Consider the following 26609-nt stretch of genomic DNA (forward strand, 5'->3'; position numbering starts at 1 on the left):
TAAAACCTATAAGGCCTACTGCGGCGTGCAGCCCGAACCATATAATAATATATATAAAGCCAATATGGCATGCTGCGACATGCAGTCCGATCCCATTATGAATCAATAAAACTTGTTGCGGCGTGCAGCCCAATCCCATCAATATCACTCAGAATCTGGCCCTCAGTCCCCAATGCAGTCATCAATCTCCCCAATCTCTGAGCTCACAAATCTCATGCTAATCAGCCCAAACAATGATACATGATGTAACAATAAATGATAACAGACACTGAGATATGATATGCGAATGAATGAATATGACTGAGTAAGTAATTGCAATTTAAGCAAATAACCAACAGCAGAAATGAACTCAGTGGGTCCCAACAGAATAATATATGGCCTAAACATGATCTCTAACATGGATCACAGCTCAATTACTCTAACACATAGGAATTTCATGGGTAGAAATAATATAGATAACTACATAGTACAAGAGAATCAACCGAGTCAAAATTCACACGGTGCACGCCCATACGCCTGTCACCTAGCGTGTGCGTCACCTAAACAACAACACATAACACGTATATTCAGGGATTCATACCCTCAGCACCAAGTTTAGATATTTTACTTACCTTGAACAAGCAAAATTCAATACCGAGCAAGCCAAACAATACTCTAGAAATGGCATCCCGTGCGTACCAATGTCTGAATGGCTAGAAACTAGCCAAAATCAACTCAAGAACATGAAATAATGCAAAAGGAAACAAACCCAATCAATAAAGGTTGAATCTTTATTCAAAAGTTCCAAAGCCAACCAAAAAGTCAAACCCGGGCTCGCACCTCAGAACCCGAAAAAACTCACAAAATCCGACAACCCATTCAATTACAAGTCCAACCATAATAGTTTCAGTGAAATCCAACTCAGAATCGATGCTCAGAACTCGAAAATTCACTTTTTGAAATTTTAGACAAATACTCCTAATTTCTCTTCTGAAATCATTAACCAAATTCCAAGAACAAAGATAGATTCATGAAATATAATCAAAATCGAGTAGAGACCACTTACCCAATCCATGTGGTGAAAATCTCCTTAAAAATCGTCTCAATCCGAGCTCCATAGCTCCAAATATTATAAAATGAACAAAACCCTCGATTTATAACTTCTGCCCAACTATTTTTGCATTTCCGAACAAATTTCCGCTTCTCCGAACACGCACATGCGGCCTAGCCTTCGCTTCTGTGAACACACCCAAACTTAGCAGCCACGGCTTCTGCGATCATCTCTCAGCTTCTGCGGTCGCACTTCTACGCATATAGAACCGCACTTGCGGTCGCGCTGATGCGCCCATGCACCCGCACTTGCGACCTTCATGCCCAGCCTGCCACTTCCTCTTTTGCGATGAAACGTCCGCATCTACGGATTCTCTCCCAAATGACATAAAGTATTAATTCCAATTTCCGAAACCACAAACCGAGCCCAATATTATCAAAGTCGACTCACAGTCAAACTTATGAACATTAAAAACCTTCAAATTGTCAACTTTCGCTAAATAGTGGTGAAACCTTCTAGGAATATCCAAATGCAAATCCGGGCATATGCCCAAGTGCAAAATCGCCATTTGGACCTAACGGAACCATCAAAAACTCTGATTTGAGATCAAATACGCAAAAGTCAAACTTTGTCAATTTTTCCAACTTAAAGCTTCCTAGTTGAGAATCTTTCTCCCAAATCAATTTCGGTTAACCTGAAAATCAAAACCAACGATTCAAACAAGTCATAATACATCATATGGATCTACTCAAGACTTCAAATGGCTGAAAAGAATGAAATGATCAAAATGACCGATCGGGTCGTTATAGATATGATATTTGGAATCAGGTTGCATGCTGCAACGGATATTGATATGATATTTGGGATCGGGTTGAATGACGTGAAAGTATTGATATTGTATATGGGATCGGGTTGTACACTGCAACGGTAGTAGTATATACATGTGTGGATCGGGTTGCGCGCCGTAACGGAGAGGTTAATTATGATTATTCTTGGTTGTTGGTTCTGTTTCAGTTTTGTGTTATGAAATTGAGCATAGATGATATTCCGGGGTCCTCTGTTGTGTATTTCTTATTCCAAATTTCATGTTAATTATTGTGCCTCTATTCCATTATTGTTTTCTATTTATACTCGTACAGGTTTATAATGAGTGCCCTGCCATAGCCTCGTCACTACTTCGTCGAGGTTAGGCTCGGTAGTCACGGAGTACATGGGGTCGGTTGTGCTCATATTACACTTCTGCACTTCTTGTGCAGATCTTGGTGTTAGTCCCAGTGGCACATAGAGGATATAGCTCGAACCCGGATATTAGGAGACTTGAGGTAGAGTTGCACAACGTTCACAGACCCCTGAAGTCCCCCTTCCTATCTACTTTACTATTTATTTTGTTTCAAGCAGTTGTAATTATTTTGGAGCTTGTTTGTAGTATTTTTAGCAGCTCATACACTTGTGACACCAGTTTCTGGGGTTAGACTAGACATCGTGTATGTATCTTATTATATATTTCAAAGCATTTAGGTCGTATTTCTTAATAATCTGCTTTTAAAATAGTTAAATTGGATAATTGTTTAGCTAATGTTGGCTTTTCCTAACAAGTAGATGTTAGGCGCATTCACGGCCCCGTGGTTGCGATTTTCGGTCGTAACAACCTTAAATTCCAAAAGTCCTAAATTCTAGTAAAGGATGTAAAATCGTATTATTAGGAAAGATTTTAAAATCAAAATTAGTTGATCTCATAGTCAAAAATATTAGAAAAATAATTTAATTACTATTTTGTTCAATGTGAAATTTATTTTTAAAGGGTAATTTATTTCAATAAGGGCTTCGTGTTTTTAATATAGTATATAGATAAATAATACAATAATGTAAAAGTTACTATGAGATACAAATCAACTACAACATCTTAACTTTTAAACAATTAAAAATTTATAATTTCTTAAAAAATATTATCAAATTACACATTTTACCTAACTAAAAGTAAATTATCAATAACTTCATTCATACTGTAATTTAAAATATTATTCCTTTATGAACAAACATAAATTTGCTTTCAAATAGTAAAACAATAGAAGTCTCATAATATTGAGAGACATAGAACTAAGATATGAAGACCGATAGAAAATAAGTTATAAATTTTGGCTATCTATTTTCATAAGAAATGTTCAAATAATATTTATCCCACGATATTCTCAATTAGTAAATATACAATATTATGAATTGTTATTTGACTTACTTTCTCAATATTTATATTCTAAAAAATCACTAAGGTTTCAAAGCTTAGGTTCTGTCTCTATGAAAAAGGATTATTTTTAGTAGAGGCGGCCTAGGGTTAGCTCTAGCGACAGGCGACGTGAGAAGAAAGATGAAGCTCGAGCAGGACTTCGATGGCTTCTCTAGCCACTGGCCAGCCACCCACTGGGGCTGGTCAGTCGTCCACACCAACCCCACAACCCATAATAGCTAATAAAAACCCTAATCCTACCCAGAATTACGCAAAACTTCTTCAACCTATAGCATTAAATGCGCCCATGCATCCACTTCCCCACGTAACTCTAAAACCTATCGAATATCTTCATGGTTAACCAATAGTGCGTTGGAAGAAGCAGGAGGTGTGTCAATCCATTGCACAACAGGGACTACACTTAGCAATATTGGGTAAATTTTCATATGGTAAGCATGTTATTTATGAATTACGTAATAATATCCCTATACAGTGTAAGTTAAAGAGTCCTTGTTCAATTGGTTTAATTGAAGACATCCATGTCCTTATTAAGCTCTCATTAATGGAGGATTATATCCATGTATTATCAAATCTGGCTTAATATTTGAAAATACAAGGGGAGATGTGGCAGATGAGATGAACAGAGTAGAATCCTTGGTGAAAACCTGAGGAAGAAACTCCAGTTACTACTGCTTGGATCTCTTTTCAATACTTACCGCCTAATTTCTTTGGAAAAGATTTTGTGTTTTCACTTTCAAGTGTTGTAGGAAAGCCATTACATGTTGACTTAGCCACACAAAAAAGTACGTGACCTAGTTGTGCCAAGGTGAAGGTGAAGGTGAATTTGTTATCAATCTTCCCTCAATGAATCAAGATTGTGGAGGGGGATGAAAAGGGCCTGAAGAATTTAAGTGGTCAAAATTAGGTATGATTATGTACATAATTACTATAAGAAGTGCAAGAAGCAAGGTCACAAGGAAAATGAGTGTTGGCTAGCTAATCTAGAGCTCAGGCGGGTGGAAGAGGCAGTGATGGATGAAAACAATAGAAAGGAACTTATTGAAATTGCTGCAACTAGTACTAAAGTATTAACTAGTGGGAAGGTGGTAGGGAAACCTATAAATCCTACTCCAAGATAAGAATGGATGCAAAGAAGGAAAAATAAATATCAAAGAGACAAGAGTGGTCATATTATAGAAGAAGCAGCTGGGAAACAGGTGGTTAATGTCGAAGGCAAAGGCAAGGATCAAGTGGTTACAACAAAGAATTCATTTGATGTGCTAGCTGGAGAGGAGGAAAATAACAATGTTATGGTAGTGTTTGAGCCACAGGACCAAACTCTAGGGCAAAAGGAGGCTACAACAACTGGGAAAGAAGCTACCAAGTCTACAAATCCTAGTGGTTCTGGGATTCAAATTGCAGCTAAGGATGCAAGACCTAATCCTACTGTTACTAGGACTGGGGAGAATAATAATAAGGAGAGAATTGTTGACTGGGTTGCTATAAGATTTGGAACGAGTAATGAATCTTTGAATGTCACTACAAATAAACCCTTTTAGGAGGTACCTCCACAAGGTATTGATGATAGCTCAAGATGAATTGGAACAACTGATGCAACAAGCAATAGAGGCACATCATGGGGTGAGGAAGTTGAAGAGATGGAGTCAAACAATGTTGCAGGTAAGAATGCTCACAACAATGATCAAGAAAAGCAGTCTAGCACAGTAGATTCACAAATAACAGTAAACCCTAGGATGCAGGAAACTAAGGTTGAAGCTATTGAACAAACCATAATGCAGAACACATCATAATCAACTGGAGCAGGTGCAGGATCATTAGTAGAAGATGCAATCAATGAGGGTGCAGGTGACGAAGCTACAGGGAAAAAGAAAGGCAATGGAACAGTAAACCCTAGCAATATTGCCACAGGTTTCACTTCGGCTGCAGCTCATGCAATGGATGGTAAGGGTGTAGAACTGGTTAGCAAGGCTTCTATAGTGGTCTTGGCTGATACAGTGAGGTCAAACACCAAAATAGTTGATGGCAACCCTAAGAAATCCAATGGAACAGTAATTCCAATGACTACTGCTACAATAAACCCTAATCGGGGCTCAATCTACGAATTGCAATTCAAGATGATGCAGGAGGATTTGGGAGTAATGGAGAATCATAACCAGGGATTGAAAGAGACGACTAGGGTGTCACAGGAGCAGACCATTATTCCTAAGGCCTCATATGCAATTGCGGCATTGCCATTGGCATGTGCATTAGGAACTGGGTAGTCCATGCAGCTTCAAACCAATGTCCCACTGAAGTCACCTAACCAAATACTACATGACATTATCACTCACAATGTGGAACCTGTGGATCTTCAGAACATAGTGGTAGAACAAGGTGAAATTGAGGAAGATGAATCTAATGCAGGAAATTTCAAGGCAGTAGCAAGAGATGTAGACTTATCTCCAAGAGTTGCTGGCTGAAGTGGTAAGAAGGGCAAGAAGCAGGGTCAAGGAAAAGAAGTACCTCAACCTACCAGAATTATGCCCAAGAGGGCAGTATCAGTTACTAAATGATGATCAAGGCCTTGATATAGAACATAAGGTCTGTTAAATCTCAACAGGCCTTTCAAAGAGTGATCAATATGCACAGAAACATGGATTCTTTGTGGTTGCTTTTATGGAACCTTTTCAGAATTCGAGACATATTCAAAGTTATAGAAGAAAACTTAATATGGCTGTTGTTATGTCTAATAGTAATGGGAAGATCTGTCTTTTCATTGATGTTGTTGTAGTGTGGGAATTAGTGATGAAAATTGAACAACAGGTGATTATCAAACTGTATCATCAGGATATTGGCCAATACATCATGTGTACATTTGTATATGCTAAATGTTCTTCAATTGAGAGGCTGGAATTGTGGGATAATTTGTATTATCTTGCAAGTGATATGGATTTACCTTGGGTTGTTGGTGGTGATTTCAATGTTGTGCTACATGAAGATGAGAAGATTGGAGGAATGACAGTTCACCCTCCTTAATATGAAGACTTTGTATCTTGTGTGAAATCTTGTGAGTTGTTTGATTTAGGCTACAAAGGAAGTCCTTTCACCTGGTGAAATGGTAGACCAAATGCAGAGTGTACATTTAAGAGGCTGGATAAAGTTTTAGTGAACTTACCATTCCAGACTGTATTCCCTACCATTGATGTATTCCCTACCATTGATGTAGAACATCTCATTAAGACTAGCTCAGACCATGCTCATCTATTCATGAGTTGTGGTGAACAAGATACTAACTTCATCAAGCCTTTTAGGTTCCTAAACTTTTGGACTAATCGTGAAATATTTAAGGAGGTGGTTAGGCAGAACTGGATTGCTGATCTTATTGGTGATCCACATCTCATATTCAAGCAAAAACTAAAGAGGGTGAAGATTGCTCTAACTAAATGGAGCAAGGAAACATATGGAGGCATATTCGAACAACTTGCTATTAGGGAAGACACTGTGAAGGTGACGAAGATACTTTTTGAAGAAGAACCTACAGTTTGTTCAATGATCTAGCCAATATTTCTGCTGACAGTATAAATAAAGCAAGAGATAATGGATCTCCTTACTTCACCTCTCTTGTAGACTGAAAAAAGCCTGAAGATTGGCCATTCACCAAGATTGAGTACCAATTATTTGACAATAAGTTCCATATCATGATGTCAAAATGTTCAGCAAATCCCATCATTCTTAACACATGAAGCAAGTACTTCCAAGACACCCTATCATATGCTTTAGCCATGTCCAATTTAATCACTACATTGGCAGGCTTGCCCCTTAACCTGATGTCAGTAACAATCTCCTGAGTGAGGAGTATGTTTTCAAAAATACTTCTTCCTTTCACAAAGCCAGAATGATTGGAGGATATAAAAGAAGGCAAAAACTTCTCCAGTCTATCATGCATGACTCTAGACATCACCTTGTTTATGAAATTTCTCAAACTTATGGGCCTCAAATCAGAGTAAGTCTGAACCATTGGCTTTTCTGGAAGTAAAACAAATTTAGTATGTGTAATAGATTTAGGCAATGGAGCTCCCCCAAAGAAGTGCAGTACCAGGTTATGAATATCCATACTAATGATGTCCCAACATGTTTGATAGAAATATTAGTAAATCTATCTGGACCACTAGCACTCTCCCCACTATGTTCAAACAGAACATACTTGACTTCTTCAAGAGTGGGATATCTACATCATTCCAGATTCTGCTCCATAGTCACCATAGCAGACACATTGTCTAGTAGAGTGAAGTTAGTAGGATCAACTTCTTTAGTGAATAGCCTTTGGTAGACTTTCACAGTTGCAGTAGCTATATCATCTTGACTTTCCACCCAATCTCCATTAATTGCAACTTCTGTCTCTTTCCATTAACATGATTGTGAAAGAGGCTTGTATTCCAATCTCCTTCAGTAAACTATGTCATCCCAGCTTCTGCTTCTAGTATTGCTCCCCAATGCTTATGGAGACATATTCGAACAACTTGCTATTAGGGAAGACATTATGAAGATGACGGAGATACTTTTTGAAAAAGAACCTACAGTAGAGAATAGAATAGTGCATAAAACGCACAAGCTAAACTGGAGAGGTACCTAAGCATTGAGGAGCAATACTAGAAGGAGAAGGCTGGGATGACATAGTTTACTGAAGGAGATAGGAATACAAGCCTCTTTCACAATCATGTTAATGGCAAGAGACAGAAGCTGCAATTGAAAAGAATATAAAAAGGGAATGGAGATTGGGTGGAAAGTCAAGATGATATAGCTATTGCAGCTATGGAATTCTACCAAAGGAAATTCACTAAAGAAGTTGATCCTACTAACTTTACTCTACTAGACAATGTGTCTGCTATGGTGAATATGGAGCAAAATCTGGAATGATGTAGAAATCCCAATCTTGAAGAAGTCAAGTCTGTTGTGTTTGAACATTGTGGGGAGAGTGCTAGTGGTCCAGATGGATTTACTAGTATTTCTATCAAACATGTTGGGACATCATTAGTATGGATATTCATAACCTGGCACTGCACTTCTTTGGGGGAGCTCCATTGTCCATATCTATTACACATACTAACGTTGTTTTACTTCCAGAAAAGCCAATGGTTCAGACTTACTCTGATTTGAGGCCTATAAGTTTGAGAAATTTCATAAACAAGGTGATGTCTAGAGTCATGCATGATAGACTGGAGAAGTTCTTGCCTTCTTTGATATCCTCCAACCAGTCTGGCTTTGTGAAGGGAAGAAGTATTTTTGAAAACATACTCCTCACTCAGGAGATTGTTACTGACATCAGGTTATGGGGCAAGCCTGCCAATGTAGTGATTAAATTGGACATGGCTAAAGCATATGATAGTGTGTCTTGGAAGTACTTGTTTCATGTGTTAAGAATGATGGGATTTGCTGAACATTTTGATATCATGATATGGAACTTATTGTCAAATAATTGGTACTCAATCTTGGTGAATGGCCAATCTTCATGCTTTTTTCAGTCTACAAGAGAGGTGAAGCAAGGAGATCCATTATCTTTTGCTTTATTTATACTGTCAGGAGAAATATTGGCTAGATCATTGAACAAACTATTTGATGACTTAGGGGGTTTGGAATGCCAAAGTGGACTGATCCTTTGAATCATCTTGCGTATGCTGATGATACAATTATCTTTGCCTCAGCTTATCCAGATTCATTGAAGAAGATAATGGCAGCGTTGTGTGATAATGAGAAGATTTCAGGCCAGCTCATTAATAAGGCTAAGAGCTCTTATTACATGTACTCTAATGTGGCATCTACTTTGATTCAAATAGTTGGCGATATCACAGGCTTTGCTAAGGATGTATTCCTTTTCATCTACTTATGGTGTCCAATATTTTATACTAAGAGAAGGAAAGACTACTATGACGATCATATAAAGAAGATAAAGTCCAAGCTGCACACATGGAAAGGAAAGTTGTTGTCTTATGGAGGCAAGGCTACACTGATCAACAGTTTGCTTCAAAACATGTTAGTGCACCTACTTTCAGTGTTGGATCCTTCCAAAAACATATTGGAAGAAATAAGGAACATTTGCATAAGTTATTTGCAAGGTTTTTCTGGAGCAATAAGGAAGAAGGGAGGAGTAGACATTGGTCCTCATGGAAGAAACTTTGTCTCCCAAATGAGGAAGGAGTATTAGGCTTCAGATCCTTATTTGATGTATCTGCACTGTTTTCTAAGCTATGGTGGATATTTAGGAAAACAAAGTCATTGTGGTCAAATTTTACGTGGAACAAATATTGCAAGAAGGAGATACCAACAGTGGTACAGTTTAGGCAAGGTTCTCATATTTGGAGGCAAATGTTAAATGTTAGGCAAGATATGGATCATGAGATTTGGTGGGAGATGAAGTGTGGTACTACAAACATTTGGCATGAAAACTGGACTGGATTAGGAGCCTTATATCATGTAGTGCCACCTAATTTTCACAGCAATGAGGACTTACAAGAAGTGGCATACTTGAGGCAAAGAGATGACTGGAATGTGCAGTTGCTTGAACAATCTTTTCCTGAGGATATTGCAGAACATATTATACAGCAGGTGCAATTTGAAGACACTGGAGGATACTGGGATAAGCCTTGGTAGAAACCTACAGCTTCAGGCAAGTTCACAGTCAGTAGTGCATGGCAACTAGTAAGACATAGGGCAAATCCTAATCAAGAATTCAAGCATATATGGATTAAAGGGCTGCCCTTCAAAACTCCTTTCTTCCTTTGGAGGTTATGGAGATTCAAACTGGCTACTGATGATATGTGGAGAAGGTGAAGATAGATATATATATATATATATATAGGTGTTGGTGTTGTCAATCTCCATAAGAGGAGTCATTTGATCATTTGTTCTTAACTGGACATACTGCTACTAAAAAGGGTGAGGACATTCATGAATGGTGCAGGCCTTAATTCCCAGCTAATACAGGTACACCAAGTGATTAGGGCATGGTGAATTCTACATGATGTCCAAAACCCAAGCTACTATTTCAAGCCTTGCCAGCTATTGTAACATGGGAGTTGTGTAAGATGAGAAACACAAATAGAAATGGTGGATCAGTGTCGGTTAGTAAAGTCATTCATGAGATCAACAAGACCTTATATTTCTTAGCAAAAACAAGATACAAGCGGCTTTCTGGTATTCCTTATCTCTAGCCAGAAATGATAAAATTCTTTGAGGGATACAAGCAAGATATAGTGACTAGAAAGGTAACTTAGCAGTTGCCTCATAGTGGATGGTATAAGTACAATACTGATGGAGCTTCGAGGGGTAATCCAAGAACTAGGTCTATAGGATTTTGTGTGAGGGATGGTGAAGGTGACTTGGTGTATGCACGAGCAAAACTTCTGGAGGACACAACAAATATTATTATTGAGGCTAAGGCTATTGAAGAAGGCTTATCTTATTGTGTGGCTCACGGCCTACACCCTCTCATATTAGAAACAAATTCTTTGGGGGTGAAGAAGATTATTGAAGGGAAACGGGATCCACCATGATGTATTATAGTTGAGGTTAGAAGGATACAGGAGATGAATGAGTACTTCAATGTGCTATTCCAGCATGTTCTAAGGGAAGGCAACATTGTGGCAGATGTTTTAACTAATCTTGTATTTTTTGTTAGGTTATCAAAAAGAATAGAACCAAACTGATGTTAACTGCTACTACAACACCGCCTGCCTTTGCTATCTTCACTAGTCTTTGTATGTTGTTAAGTTGCTTGCCAGTGGTATTAGCATGGTTACATGCTCAGTCTGGTGGTGGCTCTATAATTCATAAAGCAATCATAGCAGGCAGGAGGCCTTTTATTACATATATAAGTATACAAAGTCACATACCGATACTTCTACTTCTTCACATCTCGAGTCATGCAAGAGGCATTCATGATAGCTAGATTACTATGTATTGGTAAGAGTTTTGGCCAATTTGTAACATGCTGGAGGTATGGTTCGAGACTGTGGCACATTACCAAATTGATGTGAGGATAGTTCGAGCTTTGTACCACGCGATCTCAATAATAAAGGCTATGTTGCACATATATGGTCAGAGTCTACTAGATGGCTTCTAAGGAGTGGTGTATTTGTTAGAATTTCACATTTGCCCTGTCCTTTAGAATGCAAAACCTGGCGCCTGGTGAGAGATTTATAGGTGCTACTGTTGGGTGTTTGCGCTTGGCTTGTGAAGTTACATACACCATATCCCTATTGAAGTATTCATCTGATGCTTATATAATAGCTAGTTTAGTTGTCTGCATATTTATGCCTTATAGGAGTTTAGATCAATTAGTAGTAGTTGAACAATTTATAAGGCATGGACCCTATTTGGGATTGTTTTTATATATATAATTTAGCCACTAGGCAACATGCTTAGTGACATATTTGCTAAAAAAATCTTTATATTCTTATAAATGAATAGAACTTAATCTTTCATTTTGCTAAAGAATTTTGAGGATCAACAATACTAATTAGGGGATCTGACACATGCTTTTATGAAGAAACTGTTGGGCAAGTCTCGAGCGTTGAGCGTTAGACGTATTTAGGGCACACAACCGAGCACTTGGGGCATACGCCTCACAGAACTAAGCCCCACATGCGAGCCTTATGGCGTTTGGATAGTGTCTCACATGGGAAAGTCCCAAAAGCCTTGTAAAGCCCTGCACAAAACAAGTCTACTTTATTGACTTTGATCCCAACATGTTGAAAATCAGTCGTCATTTTTAGGGCTACTATTTAAAACAAGTAAAAGCTAGCGAGCATAGCCACTTTTCATCAGCTATTAGAGTTTAGCCATTATTTAAAATATAATAGGAGATACTCATTCTTTAATGTGAAAATAAAAATAGGACATAAATAAACCTACATAAAACACGAAAGAACTCTGGGAACGAGTACTGGAATTTCAACATGTCTTAGTTGAAACTCTAAAACAATTCTTGGAATTTGAAATGTGTAATTGGAACTCCAGGAATAATTACTTGAGTTTTAAACCTTTTCCAGTTCAAATTCTAGGAACGATTCCTGGAGTTTTAACTCGCAGTGCTGAAAATTAAAGTTCAGAAAACCATGAAAAAGAAGAGAGTTTCTTGAGTATCTTAGTTTGAATACATTGGGATAGTCAGTTGTTTGATAATATCAGAACTTTACCCGCATAAACGATCATATTGCAGAGCTCCACTTTTTTGCTTTATAAGAGTACATCAATAACAACAATAACAACATGCTCAATAGATTTTCACAAGTTAGGTTTGGGGAGAGTAAGATGTATGCAGCCTTACCCCTACCATGGAAGGCAAGAGAGGTTATTTCCGATAGACCCTCGACTGAAGAAAGGATGAAAAGAAGTAATGGCAACAAGTAGTAACAAGAACATGATAAAAGAAAACCAAAGTAAAGGTAGCAATGAAATGGTAGGTATTAATAGCAATCTAAAAGTATAAAAATATCAAACTAGTACTAATGCTACCAAACAGAGGAAAACAATGGGAAATGGTCTCCTACCTACTAACCTTCTACCCAGATCCTCGACCTACACACTCTCTTATCAAAGGTCATCTCCTTAGTTAGCTCTAGTTGTGTCATGTCCTGCCTAATCACCTCTCCCCAAGACTTTTCAGGCCTACCTCTACCCCTCCTTATACCCACCAAAGCTAACCTCTTACACCTCCAAATTGGGGCTTCTGTGCTTCTCCTCTTAACATGCCCAAAACATCTCAACTTCACCTCTCACATCGTATCTCCCACAGGGGCGACTCCCACCTTATCTCGAATAACTTCATTCCTAGTATTATCTAACCTGGTATGCCCGCACATCTATATTAACATCCTCATTTCAGCTACTTTAATCTAAAGGATATGAGAGTTTTTGACCGGCCAACACTCTGCCCCATACAGCATAGTCGGCCTAACTACTGCTTTATAGAACTTAACTTTAATATTCTAGTGGCACATTCTTATCACACAAGACACCGGAAGTGAGCCTCCACTTCATCCACCCTGCTCCAGTGTGGTGCATGACATCCTCATCAATCTCATGATCACCTTATATTATTGACCCAAGGTACTTAAAAATTCCTCTCCTAGGGATGACTTGTATCTCAAGCCTCACATCCATGTCCTCTTCCTGGGTAGCATCACTGAACTTGCACTCCAAGTACTCCATCTTGGTCTTGCTCAACTTAAAACCTTTAAACTCTAAAGTCTGTCTCCAAACCTCCAGCCTCTCATTAACATTATATCACGTCTCGTCAATCAGAATTATATCATCCGCAAATAACATATACCATGGAACCTCCCCTTATATGTGTCGCGTCAAAGCATCCACCACCAAGAAAATTAAAAATGGTGTAACGTCTCGACCGGTCATTTTAAGAATTGTAACCTCTTCCCCCATTTACTGCTCATTTTGTACTTTATAGCTGTTATGTGACTTGTCGGAGTAGTTGGTTTGGGTCCGGAGAGATTTCAGAATGAATTGAGACACTTAGTCTCAAGGTTGAAAGCTTAAGTTAAAAAGGTTGACTGAATGTTGAATGTATAAACAACTCCGAATTGGAGTTTTGATGGTTTCATTAGCTCCGTTGGGTGATTTTGGACTTAGGAGCATGTCTGAATTGTGATTTGGAGGTTCGTAGTGGAATAAGCTTGAAATGGGGGAAGTTGTAAATTTATAAGTTTGACCGAGAGTGGACTTCTTGGTTACTGGGCTCGGATTAGAATTCTGGGAGTTGAAGTAGGTTTGTGGTGTCATTTGTGACTTGTTTTGCAAAATGTGGGTCAATCGAACGTGATTTGATAGGTTTCGGCGTTATTTGGAGAAATTGGAATTCCTTAGTTTCAATAGGCTTGAATTGGGGTGCAATTCATGTTTTTGATATTGTTTGAGGTGATTTGAGGGCTCGACTAAGTTCGTATCATGTTTTAATACTTGTTGGTATTCTTGGTTGAGATCCCGGGGACCTTAGGTGGAGTTCGGATGGTTAACTGATCGAAAATGATAATTAGAGCACTGCTAAAGGTGGGAGTCTTCTGGTGTGATCGCACCTGCGAGGGATTGGCCGCAGGTGCGGCTGAAGTTGTGCAGGTATGGAGCTGGGATGGCCCGGGGTAGGACGCAAGTGCGAGGGGTACGCCGCATCTGCGAGCCCGCAGGTGTGAGTAAGGCTCAGAAGATGCGGAGAAGAGGTGTTAGGCTATTTTCACAAAAGAGGATCATGGGCCGCAGAAGCGCTTCCACAGGTGCGGAACCTAGAGCGTAGGTGCATGTAAGGCCCCGTAAAAGTTTGTAAAGGAATTTAAGGTTTCATGGTGCCGAAGTAAGCTTACGTTTTTGACGATTGTAGAAATTCTTCGCGGCGAGCTTGCTCGCCATGACTAGGACCTTTTGGGTTGAACAATGCGTTGGGAAGTAAAGGAAAATATTTGGCAAAAGAAGATATTTCTGCGGCCCACTATGCGACCGCAGAATCACTTTGTGGACTGCATAATGGCCGCAGAGTGAAGCAGAAAACTGGGCAAGTTTGGATGATATTTTGCGGTCTACTATGCGACCACAAAACAATTTTGCGGGCCGCAAACCAATCGCAGAACCAGCATGGAGAATTTTCGGAGGGAAGTTCTGCGGCGCATTATGCGACCACAGAACAGGTCTGTGGGCTGCAGAAATGCTGCAGACCCAACCCGTATTTTTCTAGTTCTGGAGCACCAATTGTGCGGCCGATTTGCGGACCGCATAACCATTTTGCGGTCATTATGCAACCGCAGATTGTGTTTCGGAGCTTCATTTTTTCTAATTTTTGACCCCAACCCTATTTCGATATATTGAGGTAGAGGGACTATTTTGAAGCAAAAATCTGATATTTTAGAGAGAAGTGAGTGTTTTAGAGAGAGGGGAAACCCTATTCTAATTGTTCATCAATCCTTGCTCAAGACTTGGAGAATTCACAAGGAAAACTCACAAGATCTTCACCCAAGAGGTAAGGTTCAAACCCTAGTCTTCAATTTCGAGTTTGGGTATAAGATGTGTAATTTGGGAGTATGATTTCTGGGTGTGGGAGTTGTAATTTATGCATGCATGTAGCAACGAGGATGGTGGGGAGGAAAGTTAACTAGTATGAGTAAACTCTTGGTGTTGAATTAGTTGTGGAGTGAAGGAAACCTTGTGGAAGAACTTTGTAATCAAATTTTCACACCTAGTGTTTGATAAAATTCTTAAATGAGGTGAACCCACGAATATCTTCCTAATTATGGTTTAATTTTGCTATATTTCTAAATAGATTGAGGTTGCTAGAGTTTTCGGAACATTGTAGTAATTTAAGGAAGCTCAAGCAAGGTATGTTGGCTAAACTCTTTCTTGGAATTGAATCCCACATTACCCTTGTAAGTTCTGAGTTGATTATCATAAATCTATTATTCCGAATAAGCTTTGTGGCAAAGATATATGTTCAATACGTATTTCAAATGCTCTTATTATTTTGTGCTACTAATTGAGGATGTGTTCAAAGTATGGATTGCGTGTCTTCATGTTATAACTGCAAGTCGTGTTTCAAATGAAAGTATTATGCCAAATTGTGTAAGGATTGTGATTGGGATTACACCTCCACCCGCATATACATTGGGGTGAGGTGCAGGGCTGCTTTGTGTAGGATTTTGGTACTGTTGTTACACCACCACCCACACATATTGGGGTGAGGCGGCGAGGCCGCTTTGTGTAGAGTTGTGGTATTGTGAGTACACCTCTACCTGTATACATTAGGGTTAGGCGGCGGGGCTGCTTTGTGTAGTATTGTGATTGTACCTCCACCCGCATACCTTGGGGTGAGGCGGCAAGGCCGCTCTGTGTAAAGATAATTGTAGAGGATCCCCGACTTGAAATTTATAATCTTATTGGAAGTTCTTAATAACATATGTTTGCCGTGTATGGCTATCTAAGCCGTATTATTGTTACCATGATTCATCATATGTTGGCCTAGGCCATCCTCAGCTATGGAGATTTGGATCTTTCTCGGTTTGGCCGGTTATTATTGTCGCTTCGTGGAGGGTTTCTCGTCTATTGCATCACCCTTGACCAAATTGACCCAGAAGGGTGCTCCTTTCAGGTGGTCGAATGAGTGTGAGGAAAGCTTTCAAAAGCTTAAGACTGCCTTGACCACAGCTCCAGTTCTAGTTTTGCCTTCAGCTTCAGGCTCTTATACAGTGTATTGTGATGCTTCCCGCATTGGTATTGGGTGTGTCTTGATGCAGGAGGGTAGATTAATTGCTAATGTTTCACGCCAGTTGAATCCTCTTGAGAAGAACTACCATGTTCATGATTTGGAATTGGCTGCCATTGTTCATGCATTGAAGATTTGGAGGAATTATCTCTATTGTGTGTCTTGAGAGGTATTTACGGATCATCGGAGTCTCCAGCACTTGTTCAAACAAAAGGATCTAAATTTGAGGCAGCGGATATGGTTGGAGCTGCTAAAGGACTATGATATTACTATTCTGTATCATCCCGGGAAAGCTAATGTGGTGGCCGATGCCTTGACTAGGAAAGCGGTGAGTATGGGTAGCCTAGCATTCATTCCTATTAGTGAGAGACCTCTTGCAGTTGATGTTCAGGCCTTGGCCAACCAGTTTGTGAGATTAGATGTTTCGAAACCCAGTTGGGTTCTAGCTTGTGTGGTTTCTCGGTCTTCCTTATATGATCGCATCAGAGAGCGCCAGTATGATGATCCTCATTTGCTTGTCCTTAAGGACACGGTTCAGCATGGTGATGCCAGAGATGTTACTATTGGGGATGATGGCGTGTTGAGGATGCAGGGTCGGATTTGTGTGCCTAATGTAGATGGGTTACGTGAATTGATTCTTGAGGAGGCCCATAGTTTGCGGTATTCCATTCATTCAGGTGCCGCGAAGATGTACTAGGACTTAAGGCAGCACTATTGGTGGAGAAGAATGAAGAAAGATATAGTGGGGTTTGTAGCTCGGTGCCTTAACTGTCAGCATGTAAAGTATGAGCATCAGAGACCGAGTGGATTACTTCAGAGGCTAGAGATTCCATAGTGGAAATGGGAGAGGATCGCCATGGATTTTGTAGTTGGGCTCCCCCGAACTTCGAGGAAGTTCGATGCTATTTGGGTGATTGTGGATCGGCTGACCAAGTTCGCGCACTTCATTCCATTGGGACTACTTATTCTTCAAAGCGGGTGGCTGAGATTTACATCCGCGAGATCATCCCCCTTCACGGTGTGCCGGTGTCCATCATTTCAGATCGGGGCACGCAGTTTACATCGAAGTTTTGGAGAGTAATACAGTGAGAGTTGGGCACCCAAGTTGAGTTGAGTATAGGATTTCACCCTCAGATGGATGGACAGTCCGAGCGCACTATTCAGATACTGGAGGACATGCTACGTGCTTGTGTCATCGATTTCGGGGGTTCATGGGATTAGTTTCTGCCACTCGCGGAGTTTGCCTGCAACAACAGCTACCAGTCGAGCATTCAGATGGCTCCGTATGAGGCTTTATATGGGAGATGGTGTCGATCTCTGGTGGGTTGGTTTGAGCCAGGCGAGGTTAGTCTATTGGGTACTGACTTGGTTCAGGATGCTTTGGACAAGGTTAAATTGATTCAGGATCGGCTTCGCATAGCGCAGTCTAGACAGAAGAGTTACGCCGATTGGAAGATTCATGATGTTTTTTACATGGTTGGGGAGAAGGTACTGCTCAAGGTTTCTCCCATGAAGGATTTTATGAGATTCGGGAAGAAGGGCAAGTTGAGCCCTCGGTATACTGGACCGTTTGAGGTGCTTCAGAGGATTGGAGAGGTGGCTTACGAGCTAGCCTTGCCACCTAGCTTGTCGAGTGTACATCCAGTATTTCATGTTTCTATGCTCCCGAAGTATGTCGGCGATCCGTCTCATATTTTGGATTTCAGCACTGTTCAATTGGATGGTGACTTGACTTATGATGTGGAGTCGGTGGCTATTTTGGATCGGCAGGTACGAAAGTTGAGGTTAAAGGACATAGCTTCAGTGAAGGTGCAGTGGAGAGGCTAGCCAGTGGAGGAGGCTACTTGGGAGACCGAGCGGGAGATGCAGAGAAGATATACGCACCTATTTGAGACTCCAGGTACGTTTCTAGACCTGTTCGAGACGAACGTTTGTTTAAGAGAGGGAGGATGTAACGACCCGGCCGGTCGTTTGAGAGTTGTAGCCCCGTTTTCCATTTACTGCTCATTTTGTGCTTAATAATTATCGACGATTTCTTTAACTTCTGATGTCGGTACTCTTCGATGTACTAGCATCAAACTTGGAATTTTGCATGCAAAGTGATAATAGTATTAATATATTAGTTCATTTGAACTTTGGCATATTAAGTGTTAGGAAAGTGAGGAAATATTCTGGATTTTGGATGTTGAGTTTCTTTGAAATATGAAGTAGTATTGTATTTTCATAAGTATGCCTTTTCTCCAAAGAAGTATTGTATATATTCTTCATTGTTCATGTATAGAAATTTGTTACATTGAGAACCATGCATTTTTGCAAAGTTTTCGATATAGGTCACATGGTTTTTTCTTATAAATTGAATTAAATGTTTACAATTCATCTAACAGTTTAATCATAGCAAGAAGTGACAATCAACCACAACAAATAAGTACGAGAATTAATAATATTTTCGTGAAAAATTAAGAGGGGAAGCCAAGTAAATTCTAAAAGTGATTAGGATAGGGATGTATTACTCAGAGCAAAGAACCTTTCTGGCTGAAAATTGAGGCTAAGCTTCGTGATGCTGATCTTCATCGACATGTCTTTTTTATCTTTGCCAAAAAGTAGTTGTGAATTAGACGATAATTCTCTTTTATTTTAAAGAATTAATAAAGGGATATTTGGTTCTTTATTTTTCCTGTTAGTCTATAGATGAAGTACAAAGAAAAACCAAGAACGATGGAATGTATGGTGAAGAAAGTATAATCAATTAAAACTACAAAAAAACATAGACAGTGCTTTTTTTTGTTTATATTCTTTCTGTTATTTTTTTTTTTGGCATTTGATTTGTAGTTTTTGTTTGTATCTTTTTTGACCTGCTTAAAACTGACATAATTGCTATATGACTTATATTATGTAATTTATTTCATTTTATAAACTCTTTTATACCTAAATTTATAAAAAGAGAAGTTTTACCGAGCAAAGTGTGGATTGATTAACTAGTTATTAATACAAGTTGGGAAAGAAATCTTGTGTATATTATGTGTGCTTTTTACTTACAACACTGTCTAAAATTCCACTAAGTCCCAAAGGACCTTAAAAATAATCTAAATGTTGGACATGCTGAGTCAAGTATGCAGACTCTCGCATTAGGCAAATCTCAAATGAACGAAGTTTGCCCTTGTGTCAGTTAGCACTATATACATATTTTCTTCACTTAAATGCTTTCACCAATAAACCAACCACATATTAATAGGAGGGACATTATTGTAGTTTTACCCAAAATCTAATCTTATTCTCTTTTTTCCCCTTTCTTTTTTTCTCTGCCTATCAATGTCAATACCACTTGCAGCTCACGAACATAAAATTAGAGGTGTACAAACTGAATCGAAAAATCGCATCAAATCAAAAAGTTAAATCAAATTGATTAAAAAATTCGACTTGATTTGGTTTGATTTGATTTGGTTTGGTATTGAGTAAAAAAACTGAATCGGCCCGACATATAAATATATAATTTTTATATATACTTTTAAGATTTTATATAGAATTTTCTTTAAAAAATATCTAGAAATATTTGGGATTCTCTTGCGGGATATAAATTTTAATAGAATATGAAGTGCTCCATATTTATTGACCTTAAATAATGGGTTGTATGATTACTTTCTTATCAAGTGTTACCGAAATGCGCCTATCTCTTTGTTCTTCCATATATATTATCATATGTTAAGATCTATTAAATTCTTATATCTTTTTCGAATGTGAAATGATTATAAATATTTAGGTATCATATTGATTTTTATATTTAATTACTAAATTCGGTTAACCTGAAAGTGTATATCAACGAAAAATTATTGTCAGACGACTAAAAAAATAACTATTATGTGTTACTAATAGAATTCTCCCATAAGAATATTTTAATCAATAATATGTTTGTCAATTTTTTATATAGTTTTACTAAATATATATTTACTTATCAAATATTTAACAAAGTAAGATTGAAATAATATGTAAGTAACAAAAAGCCCGAAAACCTGACAAAACCGAACCAATCAAAACCGATATAGTTGGTTTGGCTTGGTTTTGATAAAAACTGAACTAACCCGGTCCATGTACACCCCTACATAAAATAAATAAACTCATTAAAGACAAACCATAATCTCTTTTTGTCACAACCCAAAATTTCACCTTAAGGATCGTGATGGCACCTAGTCCTAAGTCCTTAAAACTAGGTAAGCTTAACACATGCTGAGAATTAACAGAATTTAACCAACTTAACTGCAAAACATTAACTGATAACTGAAATAATATAGTTGAACTGAACATCAGTCATACAACCCCAAAACTGGTAGTAAGGAGTCATAAACTCTACTGAGTATACTATAGTCCCTAAATACAATATTGTTTTGGAATAAGAATAAATAGTAATAATGAAAGACAACAGAAGGTGAATCTGAGGCCTGCAAACGCAGTGGCAGGTATACTTTGAAGTCTCTGCAGCAAATCACAAGCAGCTAACTAACGTTTGACATGCTCTGAGGTACCTGGATCTATACAAAATTATACAAAAGCGTAATATGAGTACACTACAATGGTACCTAGTAAGTATCAAGATTAACCTCGGTGGAATAGTGACGAGATTCAAGTCAAGACACCTACTAGTCAAATAACATATGTAGAATATCAATATAAAGCTAACAACGTAAAAGCAAAGTAAATAAATGGCAACAAATGGTAACCATGTGATAAACAAAAAAATAATCAAAATAGAGATAATATACAAGTGAAAGCAATTAAGGAAAAATAATGACAGTTCTAACCATTAAATCGTTCTGCCACAGGAATTACAACAACAATCACCCCGAGGTACCATACCTCAACTATCAAAAATCACGAGTCCCAAATCAGGAATCATATACACATGGCATCTCGTGCCTATATTATCGATCACAACCGCACGGACAATTCACGTGTTGCACGGACAACTCATGTGCTAATAACATCAATATCTCGGATCCACACGGACAACTCACGTGTCAATAGTAACAATATCTCATATCCGTATGGACAACTCACATGCCAAAAGTAACAATACATGCACATGATCGATGAACACAAGATTCATACTCAGAGACTGGTATAGGTGACATGTTACGATGTATGCATGTACAAGTATACGATCACAACTCAAATCAACAAGTAATATCAGAGACACTGAATAGCACATTGGAAACAACACAACAAGTCATGTAATATGCATGACACACATAAGGAAGTCACACCATCACATGAATATCATCAATAACATTTTCCCAAGTCCATCACATATTATCCCTGACATAGCCCTCCTTGCCTCGCCGCGTGTGCAAAAGTAAATGCCCGCTTTGTCTCGCCACACGCGCATCAATAATTATCACACCTTGTCTCGCCACATGCGTAAATATATATATATATATCCCACCTTGTCTCGCCGCATGTGCAAATATTAATAATAACAATAGCATGGCCAAACCTCGTGCAAACACCCCAAAAATCCTCTCAACAGTTCCATATGTGCCAAAGTCACAATCAACACAATATATCAACTCGCATCACACGTGCCCATATGCCACAAAATTGCCAAAATAAAAATACCAATATCACAACAACGCATAGCCCACGACTTAACAACAATGTATACAAGAGTCTCAACAACAATACAATGAAACGCAAATAAGTCAACAATAAAAGATATTTTCATATAATAACAACTTCAAATGAATGCATAAAATAAACTCAATAATAAAAAGATATAGCATGTAATAACAACTACGAATTTATGCATAAGAATAACTCAACAATGAAAGAGATAACATGTAATAATAACTATAATTAAAGGCATAAGAGTAAACTCAACAATGAAAGATATTTCATATGATAATAACTTCAATTGACTGCATATAAGAATAAACTCAAATATGGAAGATATAACATGTAATAATAACTTCAATTAAATGCATATAAGAATAAACTCGACAATGAAATATATAACATGTAATAACAACCTCAATTAAATGCATATAAGTAACCTAAGAGTCCAAACGGGTTAATTTTCACATATAAGCCCGTGTACACACTCGTCGCCTCATGTACACGTCTTTCACATAATTTAAATAGTGCAATTAAGCCCAATCCTACGGGGTAGTTCCCCCCCACACAAAGTTAGGCAAGATACTTACCTTAAACGCCCTCGATCAATACTCTAAAAGCTCTTTTCCCCTTAAAATTCGCCTCCGCGCGACTCAAATCTAATAAAAATAACTTAATATCATCAAACAATGCAAGAGAAATCAATTCTGATGATTAAAGTTAAGTTCTTTACATATTCCCCAAAAGTCAACAAAAGTCAACCCCGGACCCTCCCGGTCAAAACTCGAGTCCAAGGGTAGTTTATGACTACCCATAACCCTATGAGTCCATATATGTGTTATGTTTCCAAATCTGAGTCCAATTCGACGCTCAAATCTCAAATTTTTCATTTTTTTCCAAACATAGTAAAAAATTCCCAAAATTTCTCTTCAAACCTCATGATTTAGATGTTAATTCTCATAAACAATCATATAATATAATTGAAATAGAATCAAAATTACTTACTTAATAATTAGGTATGAAAATCTCTCCTTAAAATTGCCTCCTACCGAGTCTAGGGCTCCAAAAGTGATAAAATGAGACTAAGTCCCGAAATACAAAAAATATAACCAGGTGCAGAAGTTCGCAAATGCGACCACCGCAAAAGTGAACAATGGTTCACAAAAGCAACCCATGACTGACACTATCAATGTCACATTTGCGGCAAAATACTTCGCAAATGCGAAGCTCCTTCCTCCAACTGCACGTCGCAAAAGCGACAATTTGCCCGCAAAATCAAACTTCGCAAAAGTGATGCATTCCTCGCAAATGCAATATCCCTCCCCAGCAGCCCTTAGTCGCAATTACGATTGAACTGATCGCATTTGAGACCTTCTCATCCCAAATGCGATGGAACCAAAACCAGCACATGAAATGTTAACAAAAATAATCTGAAACTCACCCGAGCCCCCGGGGCTCCACATCAAGCATCCAGACAAGTCTAAAAATATCATACGAACTTGATCATTCAATCAAAACACCAAGATAACATCCGGAATCACGAATCGGATATCAAAACACATGAAAATCACAATGAACTTCTAAAAATACAACCACGCGTCAGATTCTTATCAAACCAACTCAGAATGACACCAAGTTTTGCAGACAAGTCACAACTGATAAAAAAGACCAATTCCAAGTCCCGAAACTAAAATCTGAAACCTGATAGGCATAAAGTCAAACCATGGTCAAACTTATAAAAATTCTAAACCTTCAAATTGCCAACTTTTGCCAAAAGGTACCAAATCAACCTAGGAACACCGGAATTCAAATCCGGGTATACGCCTAAATCTAAAATCATCATCCGGACCTAACAGAACTATCAAAAGTCCGATCCGAGATCAAATATGCAAAAGCCAAACTTCATCAACTCTTCAAACTTAAAGCTTCTAAAATAAGAATCATTCTTCCAAATCAATCCTGAACCACTCAAAAACCAAAACCAACCATGAACAGAAGTCATAATTGTCACGACCCAAAATCCACTTAGTCGTGATGGCACCTAACCCAACTCGCTAGGTAAGCCAATCATCAACTATCCGATTCTAATGAAATTTAATAAGGCAATTAATTAAAAGAAAATATATGCAACTAATACATTTCCCCCAAGAACTAGTAGTACAAATCATGAGCTTCAAAGAATAGAATTTACAAAGTTGAAATGAAATAAATACATCATTTGTTTGAAAAGTACATTAACAGAGTTTTACAGATCTAAAACTACCACGAACAAGAGGCAGCTACAACCGGGACGCAGATACATCTTCGATCCAGCTCCCATCGATCACAGCAACATCAGTAGCCAACATCTGCACGCAAGGTGCAGAAGTGTAGTATGAGTACAACCTACCCTATGTACTCAATAAGTAACAAACCTAACCTTAGGTTGAAAGAAGTGACGAGCTAGCAAAAAGGTCGGGTCCAATACCAATATTCCACAACAGTTCATAACAGTATAGTACAATAACAAAGGAGTACCTCAGAAATAAAAGGCTCGGTTCGTTCACAGTTCCAGAAACAAATAGGCATTTCTTTTCAAGTATCTCAGTGAAAACCCAAATCTTTTACCGAAAAAACCAACGTACGACTAAGTTTGAAAACTGTGGTTTTTCCCAAAACTCCTTTCAACAAATAGTAAGATGTTTCATTTTCAGATAGCATAAGGAAAGTACTTCTCTATGCCTACATGTCAAGATACAGGTAAAATCATAAATGTTCCCAAAACCGGGTAGCAGGAGGAAATGCACCTCTATGCATGTATCTCAAGTACGCATGTCAAATGCAATGCATCTCGATGATGACCTCATGTACTCACACTCTCAGAGTACTCAATATCAGTGTCTCGCATTCTCTCTCGCTATGCTTAGCACACTCAATCACTCAGCGCTGTACAATACCCGATGCGGCATGCAGCCCGATCCATATATGACCATAAGACCCGTTGCAGCGTGCAACCCGATCCACATATATATAGTCGATTGCGCTCACTGGGGGTGTGCAGACTCCAGAGGGGCTCCTTCAGCCCAAGCGCTATATCGCTACGGCGTGCATCCCGATCCTATAACATATAAATAGCCATAAGGCTCGTTGCGGCGTGCAACCCGATCCATATAAAATATAATCAACATAACATGATGCGGCATGCAGCCCGATCCCAAAATGTCACTCTCACTCAGGCCCTCGGCCTCACTCAGACATCAATCTCTCCAATCTCACTCACGGGCTCACAATGTCATGAAACTAGCCCGACAACAATGATATGATGTATCAATAAATAATATCTGAGACTGAGATATGGTATGAATGCATGGATATGACTGAATATGAAATATCAATGAAATCAGTGAGATGACAATAAGAAACGACCATTATGGGTCTGAACAGTATCGGCATAATGCCTAAACATGATATCTAGCATTATTGACTACTTAACTACTTTATCACATGGTAAAAACATGGATATCAACAAAGTAGGACCACTATACAGTGTCATAGGAACAACAGTCTCAATTCACATGGTGCACGCCCACACGCCCGTCACCTAGCATGTGCGTCACCTCAACACTAATCATATAGCACGTATTTTGGGATTTCATACCCTCAGCTCCAAGATTAGAACAATTACTTACCTCGAACAAGACAATACCAATGCCGAGCAAGCCAAATGATGCTCCAAAGATGCCACCCCGCGCGTTCCGACCTCCAAACGGCATGAAACTAACCAAAAACAACTCAAATACATCAAACAATGCTACAGGAACCAATCTCGATCGAAAAAGATCAAATCTTGAATCAGAAGCCCAAAATCGGCCAAACGCCCATCCCGAGCCCGCACCTCGGAACCCTACAAAATTTTCAAAATTTAATAATCCATTCAATTACGAGTCCAACCATACAAGTTTCACTCAAATCTGACTCCAATTCGATGTTCAAAACTCAAAATTTATATTATGAAACTTTAGGCCAAACCCCCAATTTCCTCTTTAAAATTCACAATCCAATTACCAAAACGAAGGTAGATTCATAAAATATAACCAAAACCGAGTAGAGAACACTTACCCCAATTCATAAGGTGAAAATTGCTTCAAGAATCGCCTCAATCCGAGCTCCATAGTTTCCAAAATGAATAAAGAACCAAAACCTTCGATAATATAGCTTCTGCCCAACTATTCCGCATTTACGGACAATTCGTCGCATCTGCGACCACCGCTTTTATGGTAAAAACTTCGCTTCTGCGAAAATGACTTACCCAGTAATCCCTCGCTCATGTGGTCTTGAAGCCGCTTCTGCGCACTTAAACCGCATCTGTGGTTGCGTAGGTGCGTCCAAGCACCCGCACCTGCGATTCTCATGCCCAGCTCTCCTTTACACTTCTGCGATGTATCTGTCGCTTCTACGAGCATCGCACCTGTGCAAACCAGCCGCATGTGCGATCACACCAGAACCAACAGCTAGCAAGA

General features: G+C 38.8%; 2 protein-coding genes across 2 annotated transcripts; both read left to right on the top strand.

The window, feature by feature from the left end:
- Positions 1-5981: 5981 nt before the first annotated feature.
- LOC138905945 (uncharacterized) lies at positions 5982-6809 on the top strand. The gene is made up of 3 exons (XM_070194459.1): positions 5982-6272; positions 6337-6387; positions 6435-6809. The coding sequence occupies exons 1-3, from the start codon at positions 5982-5984 to the stop codon at positions 6807-6809; spliced, it is 717 nt and encodes a 238-aa protein (XP_070050560.1).
- Positions 6810-9215: 2406 nt separating this feature from the next.
- On the top strand, positions 9216-9899 carry LOC108944546 (uncharacterized). Its single transcript, XM_018769686.2, has one exon. It carries the CDS (start codon positions 9216-9218, stop codon positions 9897-9899), a length of 684 nt encoding a protein of 227 aa, XP_018625202.2.
- Positions 9900-26609: the final 16710 nt, after the last annotated feature.

This window comes from Nicotiana tomentosiformis, chromosome 2 (genome assembly GCF_000390325.3).
Source record: "Nicotiana tomentosiformis chromosome 2, ASM39032v3, whole genome shotgun sequence".
Classification (NCBI taxonomy): domain Eukaryota; kingdom Viridiplantae; phylum Streptophyta; class Magnoliopsida; order Solanales; family Solanaceae; genus Nicotiana; species Nicotiana tomentosiformis.